Here is a 20,788-nt window from a genome sequence, read left to right on the forward strand (position 1 = left end):
TTATTAAATCAATATGTCTGTCTATTGAATTGTCTGTAATATTAATATTAATTTTATATATTATTTATGCTTGTAATTAACACGATGCTGTCACTATTTATTTTGTGTGTCCTATTTTATTGATGTATTTATATGTTTTTATTAATAGACCCCTGAGGCAGGCGCCTTGTTGGCGCCGAAACGCGGCCCGTGTCGGGTCTTTGGCTAATAAAGTACTCCTGTTGTCCTAGTCTTGAAGGCCCAGTGTTGCTTTTTTTCTTTTGGTTTCTCTGTGTCTAATGTATGGCAGTCTGGTTTAGGATGGGCTGGAAAGGGCTTAGACAGCAACTTCAGTGGCTGGAACATAAGGACAGTGCTGGACAGATTTTTACGGTCTGTATCCCACAAATGAGAAGACGAATAGACTGGAGTGGGCTTCAGCGAGAACTCCAGCAGCTGGAACATACGTATAGGGCCAGATAGACTTCTATGGTCTATGCTCCAGAAACACGAAAGAAAGTATATAATATCACACTTGTTGATTTAATCATGAATTGATAATGAGTGTGACTATTGGGCAGACTGGATGGACCGTTCAGGTCTTTATTTGCTGTCACTTACTATGTTACAATTAATCCTCTTTGCTCTCGGGCTGATGAGCAGACCTCAGCTCTGACACAGGCAAGAGCATTGGATGTCACCTGACCTACTGGCGCGTGCATGTGGTGACCTCTCAGCACACAGTGCCAGAAATCAGAGACAAATCTTACATGTGCACACCAGAGTGTTCTAAGTTTCAGCTTCCATTCCTTCCTTGCTTACAGTGATGTGGCTAAAATCCAGAGACAGACTGAGGGAGCTGACCAGAATTTTCTTTTATGTACCATTAAATTCTTGCGGGGATGGGTAGGGATGGGTTAAATTCTTGCAGGGACGGGTTGGGATGGATTAAATTTTTACAGGGATGGGTAAGATTCCAGTGGTGACGGGTGGGGATGGGTGAGATTCTAGCAGGGACGGGCGGGGATGGGTAAGATTTCTGTCCCCGTGCAACTCTCTATCTCAGATGTCTAATATTTCTACTCCAGCTCTCCCCTTGTATTGTGTAGGCTTCTAGTATTTGTGTACAGACATTTCAAAGTGTGTTTTTGTTTGTATCTGCAACCTGCTTAGCAGTTGAGAGGGATAATTTGCTGTCTTTAATCTCTGTCTGCTCTTTCCTTAAAGGCACTTGTCTTAATTTTGCGTTCATTACAACCTTTCTGTTTTCATAGAATCCTTCAAAGATACCTTACTCTGAACTATACACCAGGGGCGTAGCCAGACCTCAATGTTGGGGGGTCCAGAGCCCAAAATAGGGGGGTACAGTTTGGCCCGCCTCCCTGTTGCAACTCCACATACCTTGGCTGACGGAGGTCCGCAACCCCCGGCAGCTGAAGCCTTTCTCCAGCACTGTTCTCTGCACATTGCGCATGCCAACTTCGGAACTGCTGCCGGGTGCCCACGCTACCACGGCAGTAGGGTCGATGTGGTGCACACTACCTGCACGGTAGCCCTACTGCGGCTTAGTAAAAGGGCCCCTAAGAGCCTACATTTTGCTTCTAAAACTTTCCTTCACACTTTCCTATGTCATGGGTACCCACATGTAGGAACACAACTGGATGCTGTCTAAAATCTTATCTAGGTGACGTGTGAGGTCCCCCAGCTTCACACCAGGCAGGCAATTGACCAAGTGATCTCACATCTTTCATCTACTCAGCTATATAAGTGCCTAATAGGGACGGCCCAAGGCAAGATGTCACCTGAGGCTGCCCCCATCCCCGGGTCGAGATGCGGCCCCCCCTTCACGGCATTTTACCTCACGGTGACATTCCAAACCCGGAAGCAGCAGCGATTCCCATATGCTGCCCTGCCGCTTGCGGCTCTTGCCTCTTCCCTTTACTGCTGCTGCCTGAGCCTCTAACAAAACAGGAAGCTTCATCAGACAGGCGGCTGCAGTAAAGGGAAGAGGCAGGTGCTGGTGGCGGCAGGGCAGCGTATGGGAATCGCTGCTGGGTTTTTGGAACATCACCGCAAGATGAAACGCCGCATGGGGGGTATGCTGGCCCTCTGAGGTGCCGCTCCTGATGAGTGCCGCCTGAGGACCCCACATCAGGTGGCCTAATGGTCGGACCACCCCTGGTGCCTAACGATAAAATCTCCAACTAAAACCACTGTTGTAACCCTTCCCCGCTGAGCAGAAGCCCCTGGAGGCACATCCTCAAATTGAAAGGATACTGCATCTCCTGGAGGGCAGGTTCTGGCTAGAGGATCACTTCCTGCCACACCACAGTGAAGATCTCCTCTCTTGTCAGTTCTCCCCTCCACAATTATTTAGGATGAACCATTTGGTGAGGAAAATGCCCTGTGGTGACAAATGTTCCTCTTGTTCTCTTAATTGGAACAACTGACTATAAATGAGGAGATGGGCCTGGGGTGGATGGGTGGGAAATTAAGGCAAAAGTCTTAGACTCACTGAACAAGCTAGCAACTAAATTTAGCCTGTCTAATAAAATGAAAGCAGATTTTATCAAAGAACCCACAAATTCTTTCTATTCCAAGCTTCAAAAGTGAGCACATCTCCAAGCAGAAGAACATTCATTTACCCAGAGAGGCTTCCTCTGCTCTCAGCACTTCCTCATATTGCTAAAGAAATATTTTCATGAGGTTTGGGTTTTGTCAGATAATGATTCCTTGATGAAATCTATAATATTTTCCTGAGTTCTGTTTTTAAGAGCATAACTAAGGAAGGGGGTGGATGCTTTAAGTCCACCTAGTTTGCTATGGATGAGACTCTTGTACTAATTCAAAGCAAAATCAATCACACGTTGGTAGCAGAAATATCAAATCTAACAAAAAAATTTAACTAACAGCGGGAAACTGCATTGAGTGAAAACAAGGTAGAGGTAAAACTTAAAAAATAGACCTCAGATCTCCCAAGGGCACTGTGCCAAAAAGGCCAAAAAAAACTGTCCACAGAGGAAGTAATTCCTATTATAGGTTGAAAATCATCTGAAAAAAAGAACATAGGAAAGCCCAGGAGAAAAAAAAAAACCTATGTTCCAAAAAAATGGATGAAAACTCCCCAGAAAACAAAAATCACCCAAGGCAGTAAACCCACAGCCAGTAGAATAGAAAGTATGTCCCGAAAAAAAACTGTGTTCATAAAAAAATAGTTAACTGAAAAAGATAGTGAATGTCCTATCTTCATATTCAAAACATCAAAAGGCACAGTAATCCAATTACCCCGACCAGGACCACTCGTTTCGCTTGTCACCAAGCTGCATCAGGGGGAAGCATCCAACTTTCACCATCCTTTTCAGCACTTCTTTGGCCTTTGTTGGCACAGTGCTCTTGGGAGATTTGAGGTCTATTTTAAAGTTTTATCTCTACCTTGTTTTTTTTTTTTTTGTTACATTTGTACCCCACGCTTTCCCACTCATGGCAGGCTCAATGCGGCTTACATGGGGCAATGGAGGGAATTGAACTCAGTTCCTCAGGACCAAAGTTCACCACCCTAACCACTAGGCCACTCCTCCACTCTACAGACATGCAGATCATCCATCGTATACATGCAGGACGTCAGACTCACAGAAACAGAAGCCTGCGCAGCCATCTACATGGAATGTTGCTAGTGGAATAGCAACATTCCATGTAGAATCTCCAATAGTATCTATTTTATTTGTACCCCGCGCTTCCCCACTCATGGCAGGCTCAATGTGGCTTACATATTGTATACAGGTACTTATTTGTACCTGGGGCAATGGAGTCAGTTCCTCAGTTCCCCAGGACCAAAGTCCACCACCCTAACCACTAGGCCACTCCTCCACTTGTTTTCACTCACCGCAGTTTCTTTTATGAAGCCGCACTACCGATTCCCGGTGCGGCAAATGAGAGGACAGCCATTCAATTCCTTTGAGCTTCCTCTCATTTGCCACGTGGGAATCGCTAGCATGGCTTTGAACAAGAAGCCCTTAGTTAAGCAGAAATTTGATATTTTGCACTGCATTCACAGTGTTTTATGAGAGATTGATCCCAGAATATTGCTTGCTGTGTTCTGGGATCAACAGCTGCACCAACCAGGCTCATTTTTGAATTTTACACCAGCTGGTGACCTACTGCCCCTGACGCAGCCATTTGCACTGGTGAAACATGGCCATGTCGGGCTTTTTATGTTGAACTTCTGGGAGCTTTTAATCTATTAATAAAGACTATGGGCCATGTTTACTAAGGTGCTAATGCTAAAGGCATCCATATATTCCTAGGGGTGTCTCTAGTGTTACTGTGCGCTAAAAACGCTAGCATGGCTGTAGTGCAGCTAAGTAAACAGGGCCCTGTGTTTTTTACAAGGTTTGCCTTGTTGTTTTATCTTCTAAGATCAGGATCTTGACATCTTATTTCCATAAGAAAGATATTTCTTTTGGTGGGCAAAATATCTATGAATTCCTTTCTGTGTGTAGGGTCACCCAAGTGAAAGGAGGTTAGTTGCTCAGTTGAAACTCAGGGATCTGGCCTAATGCTTTGTGACCCATCATTCACTCCCATAGTGACAATATCACCCTCATCTTATTTCCTTTGTCATTTATTGTTCCCATCTACCTCTACCTTCCCTTACCCTATTTCTGATTGTATTTGTTTAACATCGACCCAATACGGTGTCTTGTAAGCCACATTGAGCCTGCTAGTGTGTGGGAAAATGGGGGATACAAATACTGCAAATAAATAAATGAATAAAATCTCATCCTCACCCTACATCATTCAACCCCCCATAGTGACAATATCACCCTCACCTCATCCTCACCCCCCAATTCATTCACTCCCCCCATAGTGACAATATCACCCTCACCTCATCCTCACCCCCCAATTCATTCACTCCCCCCATAGTGACAATATCACCCTCACCTCATCCTCACCCCCCAATTCATTCACTCCCCCCATAGTGACAATATCACCCTCACCGCAGCCTCACCCCCCAATTCATTCACTCCCCCCATAGTGACAATATCACCCTCACCTCATCCTCACCCCCAATTCATTCACTCCCCCCATAGTGAAAATATCACCCTCACCCCCCAATTCATTCACTCCCCCTATAGTGATATCACCCTTACCTCCTCATCCTCACCCCCTAATTCATTCACTCCCTCCCACAGTGACAATATCACCCTCACCTCATCCTCACCCCCCCCAATTCATTCACTCCTCCCACAGTGACAATATCACCCTCACCTCATCCTCACCCCCCCCAATTCATTCACTCCCCCCATAGTGAAAATATCACCCTCACCCCCCAATTCATTCGCTCCCCCTATAGTGATATCACCCTTACCTCCTCATCCTCACCCCCCCAATTCATTCACTCCCCCCATAGTGACAATATCACCCTCACCTCATCCTCGCCTCATTCCCTTCCAAAGTGAGTGACTATCACATCACCTGTCATATCTTTCTCACCCTTACATCATTCACCTCTATAGGTTCAGTGATACTGTTATCTTTAATAATATTGAATCTTTTGTTTTGAAAATAATTGTCTACATATATGACACAGGTATCACACATCATTTATACCACAAAGGCCTCTGTGATGTACAGTATACGGGGCATGGTGGACTTCATATACTAGGGTAGTAAAAATTCTTACTTAGCATTAACATTGAAAAATACCTTTTTTTTTTTAATGATTATGTGGTATAATAACGTTAAAATATGTACAGCAAACTAGTCCATTTTAGTGGAGCTCTTTGTGATAATGAGCAGGCGAACTTATTGTATGTAGATTTTTCCAGTCTATTTTAGTAGAAATGCGTTTTTGGTATGGAAAGGTGGAGGTGTGGGTTTGTAGGTCAGAACATCTGTGGTGAGTAATCTTAGATCTGTTCTCAACCCTAGGCTCTTTCTTCTTTGAGCTGGAATGACTGGTCACAGTGGTTGTAGTCCATAGATGCAGGGGCAGGGCTTAATTTCTGGTGGAAAGGCCTGGAACCTGATTCCACCACTTCTTATCGGACTCTAGGGCAGCAGGAACCCTGTAGGAAGAGGAGGGATGGGGGTGAGCCTGGAGCACAGCAATTCCTCTTATCTTGTTGTTTCTGCCCCAGACCTACCTGCCCTCCTTCCCCTGGCTCCACAGTTCCATTTCCCTTTTGTTTACAAATTAAGCCCTGTGCAAGGGGTAAGAAATAACTGATCCAACCTTTCCAACTAACACCCAGCCACTTTTTCAGCCTAAAGGTGGGTCAGAGCATTTTTGTAGATAATCCAAAGAATGAAGAATGTTTATAATGCAGTAATCTTGGGCTGCTCCTGGTTAGGCTGTTTGAGACATTTCTATGGCTGATGGTCCTCGCCTGGGCTTCTTCGTAGGCATTAAGCTCCTGGAGTAAGACAGGGAACCGAGCTAGAAAAAGCTGGAAGGAACAAAGGTGACATTTTGTAAAAAATATACATGGTAATATTTCATAATATATGTGGATGATATCACAGGTTCATCTTCCTCACATATTTCATGATTGTCAGTTAAATGTCACAACAGCTGAGTCTCTCAAAGCTTTTTTCCCTCTGTTTGGAGATGCCCTTCTGTATTTTGTGTGCCAGACAAGCAAATCTAGGACACTGAAATCAACAAAAAATAGAAATGTCCAAATGAAAAATGACTCCTCCACTGCTCCTCCAAACTGTTGCTGTAGATGTCCTTCCACCAGCCCACGTCTACGCAAAGACACTGATTCAAATTCAGGACTAAAGATGATGCAGGTCCTTGATATGGAAAACCCACTTTACTATCACAGCAGAACAGAATGCAGAAGTTGTAACACCAATATGGCAGTGTCATGGTTAGCAAAGCCTGTGGAGAACATCTTAAGGAGTCATGAAAGCCATCAGGAAAACTACAAAACAGGATTCATTTCAAGAGGTATGTGACCAGCAAAACAGAAACGACTTTATTGTAAAGTGTTCATCCTGGCAATGGGATGCATATGGGCAGAGAGGTCTTCTGTAGGGAGGTGGGGCGTTTATACATCTCTCTCTATCTGACTGTATGTTTCTACAGGATTCTCTCTGCTGTTCCCATTCTTGGGTCCACTATATCACTGTGGGCTAGATTTACACTAACACACATTTACCACAATACCTTCCTATGCAGTTAAATCTATTTATTGGCAATATGTACTAATTGCATTAGCATGGACACAGTAACACATTTTAGTAAATCTGGCCCTGTGTCTTCTATGGTCTTTTGTCCATGAGTTTCTCAGTCTCTTCCTTTTAATCTCTCTGACCCACCCCCTTCTTGTAGAGTTGTTTTATTTCTCTGACTCTCCTCTTCAAATTCCTTTTATCTGTCTCTTCGTTTAGAGTTCCTCGATCCCTTTCCCTTGTATCCTTCTTACCGACATCTCTTCTCTTAAAGGCCTGCTATGTCTCTGATATCCCTTCTCCTTGAGTTCCTTTATCTCTGTTCCTCTCTTTGGCATTCCTTCTACTTAAACCCTTCTATCTCTATAATACACCTTCTTCTTCAGTTCCTTTATCTGTGCCATCTTTTCACCTTGAGTATCCATGTCCCTTTGAAACCTCTTCTTGAGTATCCTTTTCTCTCTGACACCCCTTTCTTTCTTATCATCTGACAGCCATTCACCTGGTGTCCCTCTGACTTTCCTTCTCTTTGAGTCCCTCTATCTATCTGATAGCTTTTCTCTCTGGCTCATTCTTTTTGATTCTTTGACATCTGCTTGAGCCTCTTTATCTCTCTGAAAGCAATTCATAATGAATTTCTTTCTCTTTCTGTGACATCTCTACTTAAGTCTGACATCCTGATATCTCTTCTCACTTAGTCTCTTCATCTTTCAGACTCTGTCTCTTCTTGTCTCTCTCACTCTCTCTCTGGCATCTCTCTGATGTCTCTTCTTGAATTCTATTCCCTTTCTGCTATCTTCCTGATTCTCTTTATCGTTTTGACTTTTTGAGATCTCCTTTCTTTGACTTTGAAGTCCCTTCTGCTTGCCTCTCTCTCTCTCTCTAACATTTCTCTGTTTCTTCTTGAGTTCTCCTGTCTCTTCTCCTTGAGCTTCTGTTTCATTCTTGGCAGGACCATACCCAGCTCTAGTTGCACCTATGCGACTTGCTCCCTGATGCCCCCTCACCCTACGTGCTTCACCACCACAAATGAGTGGACACGGTGGGCTGGGAGCAATTTTTGTGCCCTTCATATTTGCACTCTGTGTGGTCGCACTGCTCGTACAGCCCTTGGTATGGCGCTGATTATGATAGGTTAGAAATGCCTGATGCTAGCACCCTTATTTGTTTTAGTGTGGCTTTGTATGACCAGTCCAGTAGGTTTTGTTGCAGCTGCATGATAGCAGTGACTAGCAAAGCTGCGTGCTGCCAGTGATTGGCTTGAATGCTTGGCAGCATAATAGTGTTGCAGGGTGCTGAACACTGCACCGCAGTGGCAGGGAACAGCTGGATAACACAGTAGAACACAAAAGAGGTGTGGTGCTCCACATAGCTGTGCTATATGGCTTTAGAACTGCAAACTGCCAACTTTCCATTTCCTAAACAGGTGGAGGCACTTCACATCTGACAAGGGCTTGAAGACTTGAAATCAGTACTAAAAAGAAGAGGTTTTCCCACCTGACAGTGCAAACATGGCAGCTACTGCATAAGGAGGAAAGTGAGGGGAAACAGAAGCAAATGCTGTTGTGATACAACCATTCAGCATTTCCCTGCATGGTGAACCTGGTGCTTTCCACGGCAGAACTAGGTAACGTTACTTAACTTGAGATGTTCTTCTTTTACGCATAAATACAGTTAAAGTCAAAGCAGTGTCAGGTCTCTGTTGTATTCCTTTGGTCTTTATAGAAGGAATCAACCCATTCATTGTGTGCTTCATGGCTAAGTGTGCAACCTGTTTTGGCTGTCCAGCCAGGAGTTTTTGTTTTTATTAAATTATAATAGAGAATCTATGGGTGACCAGGATTGTTTGGGGGTGCAGGCAGAAGGTGCCAGTGCACTTTGATGGGCTTATGTCCCACTGGGAGCGTAAGTCATAGCATATGCTCTGGCAGCACTTCACACTCATTCTCGACACGAGCCTGTAAATCCAGAAGGTAGAAGTAGTCTGATTTCCTAGGCATGGCAGATCCCTGTACAGGGGAATCCTTTTTGAAAAAGCTAATTGTACAAGAATTTGGCTCCTCAAAGTTGACAGTGGCTGCAGTTGCTGCTATGGCTGTCTATGGTGGAATCTTTGTTGTTCCCGGGGGTGCAGAGGTCAAGATGGCATTGGAGCCTCATTCCCCAGGATCAGGCCTGTAATATAAGCCCAGGCTTAGCAAGCAAAATCATCAAAGACTCCTTGGTGGGAATAGTGGTGATGGTGGTGATTTGGAAGGATACTGGTAGCGTAAGCCCCTTCTGGACGTCTGCCCAGAGATTCACAGGAACTCTGAAAGAAAGCAGATCATAACATATGCATGAAAATTTAAACAGAGGCAGTAACCAATCAAGTCGCTCCAATCATATGTATCAGATGCACTTCAACCATAGAAGGAACTCAGCCAGAAGCTAATGAGGCAGCAGCCATAGATAAAAAAAGAGCAGGTAATTCTGTATTGACTAATACAGAGAAGACATCTTACACCATAGCCCTTATCATAGAAACTCTTTTCGTGTTTTAGATGTCCATAAATCAGCATTGAGATGTCTATATTGCACGGACGTCTAAATTCGGATTTTATAAAGCTGGGATGTGGATGTCTAAAACTGCAGGACATCCATATGGCAAGGAGATGTGGTCTGGGTATGTTTTGGGCAGAACTAGGGGGGGAACAAAATATGGACATTGGAATTGGACCTGCTCTCCCAGACATCTAGGTGTCAGAAAAGTGCTCTAATTGAGATTACCTCCTTAATCCCTCAGTGGTTGCTGTCCTCCTTCCCCGAAAGTGAAACTGGCAAGGGATACTGAGCTCTGTAACAGGTTTGGGAAATATGGACGCTCATGGTACTAAAATGGCTGACATAAATGTTCATGTCTGGACACATGGACTTCTATGGCTGCCACATTGACATTCATGTCCCTGTTTTGCCCCGTTGATATTTTAAACATTTCAGATTGCAAAATGGATATTTACTTATTTATTAGGATTTATTTACCACCTTTTTGAAGGAATTCACTCAAGGCTGTGTACAGTAGGAATAGATCAAGCATGAGCAATTACAGCTGTAAAAATATTCAAAAACAATACAAAGTATGGCACGGTATACTATTTACAATGTCAACACAATACGTAATAGAACATTATAGGTGATAGCGAAGGGTAAATCAAAGATGTAACATATAGAAGCGTAAGAAAGTAGGAAGAGTTAGAAAGTAAGGTGGTTGATTTAAAGAAAGTTGCACATGAGGTCAGAGAAATGGTTAAATGTTATCTCAGCTAGGGTAGGAGTGGATAAACATGTCCCACTGCAGTATGTGAAGCCCGAGTCACTCCTTGTGTGCGTGAGTGAGACTAACGAGTTAGTTACTTTATGCTGCACATAACTAGCACATGGATGTCCATTTCTTCCTGTATTTTGAGTAGAGAGATGTGGTAGCCGTGTTAGTCCTCTTCCAAAAGCAGTGAATAGAAATAGAATAAAATAAAACATACATCTGACGAAGAAGGGCAACCTTCGAAAGCTAATCAAAGAATGTATTAAGTTAGTCCAATAAAAAAGGTATCATCTTATTTTCTTTTCTATGTTTTATTTTATTCTATTTCTATTGACTGCTTCCTGTATTTTAGAATAGGTTCTATGTCAGCAGATCCTGTTCTAACATACAAGCGCCACCAGCAATGCAGTAACCTGGACGTCCATATTCCAAGTTGGAAATCCTTTCTAAAGTGCCATTCAATATTTCCCTAACAGTGTTTCCATGGTAAGAGGTATATTTTTATGTTTACACATAAGAATAGCCATATTGGGTCAGACCGATGGTCCATCTAACCCAATATCCCGCTTCCAGCAGTGGCCAATCCAGGTCACAAGTACCTGGCAGAACCCCAGTAGCAAGATTCATACTAATGATCCCAGGGGCAAGCAGTGGCTTCCCCATTTCGATCTCAATAGCAGGCTGTGGACCTTTCCTCCAGGAACTTGTCCAACCCTTTTTTAAACCCAGATATGCTAACTGTTGTCACCACATCCTCTGGCAACGAAATCCAGAGCTTAACTATTCTTTGACTGTAAAAATATTTCCAAGTAACTTCACTGAGTGCCCCCTACTCTTTGTACTTTTTAAAAGAATATATAATCGATTCTTGTTTACCTGTTCTGCTCCACTCAGGATTTTATCAACCTCAATCATACCCCCCCTCAGCCGTCTCTTTTCCAAACTGAAGAGCCCTAACCTCTTTAGCCTTTCCTCATATGAGCATAAGAGCATAAGAATATCCAACCCCTGAATCATTTTTGGCACCTTCTTTGTACCTTTTCTAATTCTGCTAAATCTTTTTTGAGATATGGTGACCAGAATTGCACACAATACTCATGCTTCAGTAACTCGTCACCTACGATGCACCAGTGAAGTCTTATGCTACACAGAAGATGCTCTCTTCTAAACTTATAAGTGAAATGCTGTCTCTATATTCATTGGCTTATCTTTCCATCTGATGGGCCCTGGAGGGACCTCCGACACCTGGAGAGACAGAGGAATTCAGCCTCTATGTAGAGTACTCCATTAGTGGACACTGGAAGGTTCTGGCCCTTAGGAAGGAAAATGAATGGAGTTTCATGCCTTTGCAGACCCCAGCAATGGACATTGAACCAGTCCAAGTTGGGTGCTACTCACTGCTATCTTCCTCTGAACTCTAAGTGTAAAGAGAGGTAGTGATATGCACAGAGGATATAGGTAACTATGGAAGGTAAAAGTCCAGGTATGATTCTCTTGACACCTACCTGTTCCTTCAAGGTATGCAACCCAAGAGTTGCTATGCTATCTGATGGCTTCTTACTGGGAGAGGGCTTGCGTCTAAAAACACGATTTATCTTATCTGTGATTACCTAGAAAGAAACAGAGAAATATCTTAAAGAGGTAGGGAGGGAGGACAAGAATTATGCAAATAAATGTAGAAACAAGTAAGAAGACAGAAAGACAAACTCTATTGAAAAAGATGTAGAAAAAAAGAAAGACAATAAGTTAAAAAGATGTGTGCAGATAAAGACTCGGTCTATTCATTTGTACCTGTTTACTTGATCCGAGGTCTTCTCCACTCTCTCTCCACAAGGGTCTAAGTATTTATCCCCTAGAATGTGTGCTGGAAATCTGGCCCAGGTGTCCACCTTCCTCTCAGTGCAAAATGCATTTCCTCACACATTCCTGTTGAGATTCCCTCTGTTCAGCTTACCATGACAACCTCTTGTCCTTGGGCTTATCTAAACATCCGAGGACCACTTTTGAGACTGTCCTCACTGGGACAAAGCCATTGGATGCAAACTTTCCCTTTGGAACCTGCCATGGTCAAAGTAACGACAGACATTTGCACTAACAATTTTCAGACTGTCTTTCACCTGTGGACTTTGTTCCAAGTTTCACAGAGTCAGGTTACATATAATTTGAACTTTGCCATAGATACATTTTGTGTCTGCTTTCAATGGAGGTTGATTTTGCAAGGAAAATAATGTGTGAAAATTTGAAAATACCATTTATGAATGCTTTTTTCCAATCCTGTCTAAAGCATGTCCCTGGGAACATCTGTCTTAAAGGCGGTTAAATGCGTACGTTCTATGAAATCCCACATGAACCTTTAGAGAAAGCCTGAACCAGGCCCAGCCTTGGAGGACACCAGAAGTCAGGAGTTGCATTTGGGCAGAGAGATGCCTGGATCTGGAACTTGCAGGAAGCTCTGAGTTTATTTTTTTGTACATTGCTGCCCTGCCCATGTCCCTGTCATGCGAATGCCTCCCTTGCATTTATGGCTTATGGTGTCATGTCATGTACTACTTTGGTAGCTCTCCTTTAAACTGCCTTCATTTTCTGAATGTTTTTTGCCAAAAAACAAGTGACCTCCAGAACTACAGACAGTAGTGGGGTCTTCGTACTGATCTGTACAGTCACACCTCTCTTTCTGCACCCAGATAGTAACAACTTTCCCAACTGCTTTGTAGCATCTACCTTGAAGTTATGAGATTTGATAACAGGCCCCCCCCCCCTCATATCTTTCTTGTTTGCTGGCTGCAAGTTCTTCTCCTCCATAATGGCTTATGGCATTGGACTTCTACATCCTGTTCTTTCAACCGTCTGGATGTCTCCTTTATTGTTCTAAATACAATTCCCAACACTTTATTGTTCTGGCAGATGATCTGCAAAACAGGCTCTCTTACCCACCTGACCCTTCTCCAATGCCACTTATAAAGGCATTGAACAGATCTGGGCCTAGCACTGATCTGGTGATATCACACTGCTCACTTTCTCTTTCCACCATGGTGGACTCCACTGATCACCAGTCTCTGATAACTGCAGTTCCGAACTAGAGAGCTGCACGGGAATGGGGATTGCAGGATTCTCATGGGTATGGAAGAAGTTTCCATGGGATTCCTACAGGGATGGAAGAAGTTACTGTGGGATTTCCAAAGGGATGGAAGAGGTTGTTGTGGGATTCCTGCAGAGCCATAGTCAGTAGAACAGTAGCCTAATGGCTACTACAGCAGACTTTGATCCTGGGGAGCTGGGTTTGATTCCTACTGCAGCTCCTTGTGACTCTGGGCAAGTCACTTAACCCTCCATTGCCCCAGCTACAAATAAGTACCTATATATACTATGTAAACCACTTTGAATGTAGTTGCAAAAACCACAGAAAGGCGGTATATCAAGTCCCCTTTCCCTCTTTGAGATTCTACAGGGAATGTTGCTAGTGGAGGAGTAGCCTAGTGGTTAGTGCAGCAGACTTTGCTCCTAGGGAACTGGGTTCAATTCCCACTGCAGCTCCTTGTGACTCTGGGTAAAAAATCACTTACCCTCTATTGCCCCAGGTACAAACAAGTACCTGTATATGCTTAGCCTGGCCTCAGAATGACATCCTATAGTATATCTCCTATCAAACTGAGCTCTCTTTTTCATCAAGCACTGCCATTTCCTCCCCTCACCCTCCCCACTGACAGTTTGAACTTCGTGGGTGTGGCTTGGATCTCTTTCAGGGAGAGAAAACTAACAACTTATAGCAGCAGCTTCAGAGAGCATTTTCCATCTCACAGATAGGCTGCAGAGAATACCTTCTCCTGCTTCCACCCACCCTACCCCTCTACCCACCCACCCCTAGAGTGACATGTCTTATATAACCTCCCTATCAACCCACTCATTACTTTACCTCACCCATTTCTATTCTTCTATCACCTTCTCCCACTACTCCAACCAGAGTTACACCTAATCACACTGACCACCCTTCAACATCTTCTGTCCTTCTGTGACTGTTCTCTTGTGCTTGACTGCTTAAATATTTTAAATTTAAATGCTTTACTTTTTGTCTATTAGATTGTAAGCTCTTTGAGCAGGGACTGTCTTTCTTCTGTGTTTGTACAGCGCTGCGTACACTTTGTAGCGCTCTAGAAATGTTAAATAGTAGTAGTAGTATATGCTATGTAAACTGCTTTGAATGTAGTTGCAAATAAAAAAAAACACAGAAAGGCAGTAGTACATCAAGTCCCATTCCCTTTCCCCTCTGGTGACTCCAGAATAGAGAGCTTCACAGGAATGGGGATTGCAGGAATCTCATGGAACCAGTGGGATTCCCACAGTAATGTAGGAGGCTTGGAATGCACTGAGAGACAGCTGGAACCCTCAGAAAATGATTAAAAATGCTATTATTTCATACATTTGTTCTGAAACCAAGTTAAATTAAGCTGATTGTGATTTCTAAATATAATTGTTGATATAATGTATTTTCCAGATAATGTCTGGTTGCTGCTATTGTAATCCACTTAGAACCAATTAGGTACAAGCGGAAAAATAATGTAAATAACAGCATCAACTCCAGCTGCTAAGACAAACGGTATAACAAGCCCACCAGTCTGCCTCAATTTTTCCTCCATCCCCTTCCCAACTGCCCCACGTATTCCCTTATCATCGCTCATACTCCCTTAGAAGTCTCAATCCACTGGTGGAGCTGGTTTGTCTCTAGAGACATTAATGTACACATTTGTTGCAATTTTTTTCTGCACCTCCTTAATCAGAGATGTACCCTGCTTTTTCCAATGTCGAATTGCTCTTTAAGTGTAAGAGCAGTATTTAATTTTTGGCTACCATGGCCAAGCAATTACTGGATTTCCTAACCTCCTTTGATCTCTTCGATATCTAGGAACTCTTGCAGTAGAGAGAGAGTCTTGGTGGCATTACTGAGTTGCAAAGAGCAGTGATGGAGGTGCAACTGGACCTCTTTGATCCTTTGATGGCTGGTCATAGTAGCATAGTAACATAGTTCATTATTAGGCATTTCAGGCTTGGTTCTGATTTGGTGTACTCAGTTTTACTGGAATTGATCTTGGATGGTTAAATGAGATCGGGTAAGTGAAGTGTAGAGTTCCTCAGAGCTCTTCCCTTTCCCCCTGTTTTATTTGAGGTCTTTTTTTTTTTTTTATTAGATTACTTTTCTTCATGATTTGGACTTGACTTTTTTGTCGGATCTATATAAATGGTTATTTTATTCCATTCTACTTTGTCTCAGGGGCGTAGCCTGACACCCAATTTTGGATGGGCCTGGGCCCAAGATGGGTGGGCAGAAGAACCCCACCCCATCCCACAGGTGATCTGGTCTCTCCTCTCGCCTGCATGCCATATGGTCTCTCAAATATCCCCCCTCTCCTGCACACCTTTTATAGCAGATTTTCATCGGCAGTAAGCAGCAGCTAATACACAGTACTCATGTTGGTCCCACATCCTTCCCACTTGTGCAGCTTCCTGTTTCTGCATAGGCGGGAATAAGTCAGAGGGGAAGGCTTTGGGGCCGGTTTGAGCAGTATGTATCAGTTGCTGCTTCCTGCAGGCGAAGATCTGCTATTTATAAGGTATGCAGGAAGGACAGTTGTTGGGAGTTTTCAGCTTGGGAATCTCTGCTGGCCACATCATAGGTGTGCTGCTACTGGTGGGCCTGAGCTCCAGGCCCACCCAAGCCCACCCTTGGCTATGCCGCTGCTTTGTCTTATACCTATGATTTGGTTACTAACTATCTCTCCAGAATAAATAAAGGAGTGGATGGAGGATAACCTTCTAAAACTTAACCTGGAGAAGACTGTGCTTCTCTGGGTGGGAGGTAAGTGAAGTGATATGTCTGGTAGGTAGGGTTTAGATACCATTATGTCATTCTATCCATAGCTTAGGCATTCATTTTGAGTCTTCCCTAACAATGGAACAATAAGCAGTATGTAAAACTTTGGTTCAGCTTAGATTCATGCTTTTTTCTGAAGATCACGTCCACCAATTGATTCAGGCAGTTCCCATCTCCCGCCATGAAAAAGAAACTATTTCAGCACTTATGCTGAGGAGAAACCCGTGACGATGAAGATATTTCATGGTGACAGCTCCCACGGGCTTGGTTCATGCTGGTCATTTCCTCCTCCCTAGTGGCATAGCTAGGATTGAATGGGCCCTGGGCAGAAAAGTTGAGGTGGGTCCCCAATAACACCATTGCTGCTTAAGTGGTGGGGACGGGAGGTGGAGGGGTGGGAGGAGGATAAACATTTCCCAGTTAATAAAGAAGACAATAATGTTTTCTACTGTTGTTGTCTGAGTGACGCTTTGGTCTTAGCGTCTTTTATTTATTTTGTTAACTCTCTCTATGTTCACCATCCATTTCCTGTATGCTCTATCCATCCTGTCCAGCATCCCACCCATGAAGTTGTATCAGAGGTGAGGGTGCTGTATAGCTCAGTGGGGGAGGGGAAGACATTGTGGAATTTAACAAGCAAAATGTTGTAATAATAGTATTGGATTGTTTGTTCAATCATGCTTTCATAACGAATGTGACTGGTGGGCAGACAGGATGGACCACGCAGGTCTTTATCATTTACTATGTCACTATGGGGCTCATTTTCAAAACAATTAGACTTACAAAGTTCCATAAGTTACTGTGGAATTTTGTAAGCCTAAGTGCTTTGAAAATACGCCTCCACATAAGTCAACAAGGAAGTGCACTTTTGATGGCCACAATGGCCCTGGGTGGGTTCTTTTGATGGCGGTGTCCTGCTAGCTTAAGGCAACCCTCAGCCTTGCATAAGATGAAATTGAGGCAGTGGGTGAGGCAATACGGCCTAGCCTGGCACAACATGGCAGGCTACTGCTACTATCGTGGTGGGCCAGCAAGACCCTGTGTACAAGTAATACTATATCCCCAATGAGAGATTGCAGTCCTTTGCAGTTATTGACTCACACAGCATAGCGGATGCACAGTTCCTGTTTTAAGAAAGGTATTTATCAGCTGTAGCTGATTACTCAGTTATAAGCTGTTAGTCTATAGGGGAAAGGATGACGGAATAGTCCCATTTCCATATGTTAATGAATTGTGGGCTGTGCAAAAGAACTAGAACCGAGAAGGTCCACTGTGATAACGTTAGTGTGGGAACCCCTGCACACGTGCAGTGTACCAGCCTAGAAAGATCTTAGATCTTTGTATTACTCCGGCCTAGGATCTAGTGGATGATGTCAGCCATGTATGAGGGCTGAATATCTTGGCTGTCTTTTAAGAAACTCTTCTTAAACAAAGTTATTGCAAGCTAATTGTCTGTAGACACGATACAAAAGAGGCTTTGCTTAAAAACATGCTTGAATGAAGTTGTGCAGTTGAAATAAAGGTCAACAAATTTGTTGTTGGAAAGACATTATTGGACTTAATTCACTTCTGAGCAGTTTTCAAGAACTCGGCTCCCTGCTGCATCAGGTCAGTGCAGAATGAGCTGTGATTATGTTGTCTGCATGTACAAGTAAATTGTAAATTGGATTACAGATTCAGACTCAATAAACATCTCTTGGCCTGCCACTGCAGTACATAAAAGAGCCTTTTGCTGCTGTCGTGTGTCTGATGAATCGGGCCTAGTACTAAAAGAAAAGGATTATAAAGTGCAGAATCAGAAGCGACATTCTTAGAGAAGGGAAACGATCAGATCACAACTGAGGCCTTTTCACCATCCGAGTAAAAGGATGGCCAGGGTCCGAAGTCTTCAGAAACCTTGCTGCTGGATGTTTGGGTAACCTGAATCTTATGAGAACCATAGAGAAAGACAAGTAAATCAGGGACAGGTGCCTGAGGGAATAGACAATGGAAGATAAGGGGGGGGGGGGGGGGGGGGGGATTCAGTACATGGCATCCACATTTAGGCGCCGGAATGATCCGTGCTACGACAGTATTCTACAAAGGGTGCTTTGCACAGAACAATCTTTAGTGAATAGCAGCTCAGTGCACATTTCCTGCCAAACTCCGGGCGCGAGCATTTATACCTACCAAAAGCTAAAATAAATGCTGGTGCCCAGGAGCGGAAATGCAGCTATTCTGTGACATCGCCTAATTTAACATAGTAGCAACATTCCATGTAGAACCCCAAAGAGTAACATAGTAGCATAGTAAATGACGGCAGATAAAGACCTGAACGGTCCATCCAGTCTGCCCAACAAGATAAACTCATTTTACATGGTATGTGATACTTTATACCAGAGTTTGATTTGTCCTTGCCATTCTCAGGGCACAGACCGTAGAAGTCTGCCCAACACTAGCCCCGCCTCCCAACCACCAGCCCCGCCTCCCACCACCGGCTCTGGCACAGACCGTATAAGTCTGCCCAGCACTATCCCTGCCTCCCAACCACCAGCCCCGCCTCCCACCACCGGCTCTGGCACAGACCGTATAAGTCTGCCCAGCACTATCCCCGCCTCCCGCCACCGGCTCTGCTACCCAATCTCGGCTAAGCTCCTTAGGATCCATTCCTTCTGAACAGGATTCCTTTATGTTTATCCCACGTGTGCTTGAATTCTGTTACCTTTACAGATTACTAGCACCTTTGTGGGTAAGTTCTAGCGGAGTGCCGGGGGGGGGGGGGGGGGGGGCAGGGCTGTCTTGCAGGTAACATCCAGAATACTGTAAGTTACATGTGTTCTTGCTTTATTTACATGACTGCAGTTATGCCATCTCTACACTTCGTGTACCTGTGGGTGTGTTAATGTTAGGTGACCTGATACTGGGTGATGCTGGTATTTCAGAACAGAATCTGGGTGAGAATAAGATCTCATCACGCAGCCCCAGGCAGGTATAGAATCGCCCCTATACAGCTACAGATTTCTGCTCTTCCACAGTCCTTTATGTCATCTCTCACCTCGTAGATGTAGTCCAGGATCTCCAGGATAGTCAGGATACTGGCTCCAATAAATAGCCCCATCTGTCCTCCGATGTCCCCTAAATAAAGACATAACCTTTAGGACGGAACTTTGTTATCTGGATATTTGCAATGTCCGGTGGACTTTGTGGCAGTTCTGTATGCATTCGCTGTCTGAGGATTGCTTATGGAAAAAGTGCAAGCAGAGAGATGTGTCTACTTCTCCTGCAGGTTTTTTTTCCCCCTTCCCCCCAAAGAACATGCTTTGTTTTGAAAATGAAAACTTCACGTGCTCTTCTATTACCTGCCCTGGGACCGTCCTCACAGAAATGCAGAAAGAGGCACTTTATACCCACATACAGGGTGGGTATTTCTCAGGCAGCTCATCTAGGTGCCTAAATTGGTTTTAAAATTTGTACATTCTAAGTCTAAGGCAGCGCTTACCAATCTATTTCAGTCCACGACCCACTGAGGAGCATCATAATGATCAGTGGCGTTCCTAGGGGGGGGGGGCAGTGGGTGCAGTCCGCCCCGGGTGCACGCCGTTGGGGGGTGCCACGCGCCTGTCCGCTATGTTCGTTCTGTGCTCCCTCTGCCCCGGAACAGGTTACTTCCTGTTCCGGGGCAGAGGGAGCATGGAAACGAATGAAGCGGACAGGCGCGCGGCACCCCCCCCCCCAGCGGCGTGCACCCGGGGGGGGGGGTTCCTTCGCCGGGGGGGGGGGGGCGCATTGGCGAGCCGCCCCGGGTGTCAGCCCCCCTAGGAACACCACTGATAATGACACATCTATGTACTTCCAGGACTGGTTGTGTCCCCAAATGCAGCATCTGTGACCCATTTGGAGAAATATGTACCCCTGGACAAAGCATATGCTCTTTACCATGCCACATGCGCCAGACCTTCCAGTGCCACGTCAGGCTGTGTCATTTCCAGCAGTTACAATCTGAAACAAATCACCGCCTAAACTTTAAAATGTCAGTTGATCAGAAACAGGAATAAGTGGTGATTTGGAAGTTTCCATATCTGCAGGTCATTATTATCAGTAAAATAAGTAAATCGATAAATAACCACTTCTAATATTTTTCTGTAACGGGCCTCTTGTGGCTTTACAGTCATTCCTCTTTGTCTATGTCAGAGTTAGCCAAGTACCCCAGCGTCTTTTGAAATTGTTTTGTTTAATTTTATTCACTACCACAATCATTTTTCTGGGGGTTGGGAAGAAAGAAAATGGAGGTACACAGTGGAAATAAATAAATAATATTTAAAGTAGGGCTGTAATGAATATTCGTAATTGATTCAATTTAGCCAAATTGTGATTTCAATTCGAAGCCGAATAATCCGGGATTCTACTGTGCTAAATCCTACTGAAATAAACACTTGATCTCTGATTTCATGTTGCTTCTTTTACAGTGGCGTTCCTTGGGGGGC

General features: G+C 44.1%; 1 protein-coding gene across 1 annotated transcript in view; it reads right to left on the bottom strand.

Annotated features, from left to right (window-relative positions):
- Positions 1–5,631: 5,631 nt before the first annotated feature.
- Positions 5,632–20,788, bottom strand: part of ASIC4 (acid sensing ion channel subunit family member 4) — a 437,044-nt gene continuing 421,887 nt past the window's right edge. The window contains exons 8-10 of the mRNA XM_030209552.1: positions 19,360–19,439; positions 11,965–12,069; positions 5,632–9,469 (exon numbers count right to left, since the gene is read on the bottom strand). Coding sequence (XP_030065412.1) covers positions 9,353–9,469; positions 11,965–12,069; positions 19,360–19,439 — 302 coding nt within the window. The 3' untranslated portion in view covers positions 5,632–9,352. The remainder of the gene's footprint in view (positions 9,470–11,964; positions 12,070–19,359; positions 19,440–20,788) is intronic.

This window comes from Microcaecilia unicolor, chromosome 7 (assembly GCF_901765095.1).
Source record: "Microcaecilia unicolor chromosome 7, aMicUni1.1, whole genome shotgun sequence".
Taxonomy (NCBI): Eukaryota; Metazoa; Chordata; class Amphibia; order Gymnophiona; family Siphonopidae; genus Microcaecilia; species Microcaecilia unicolor.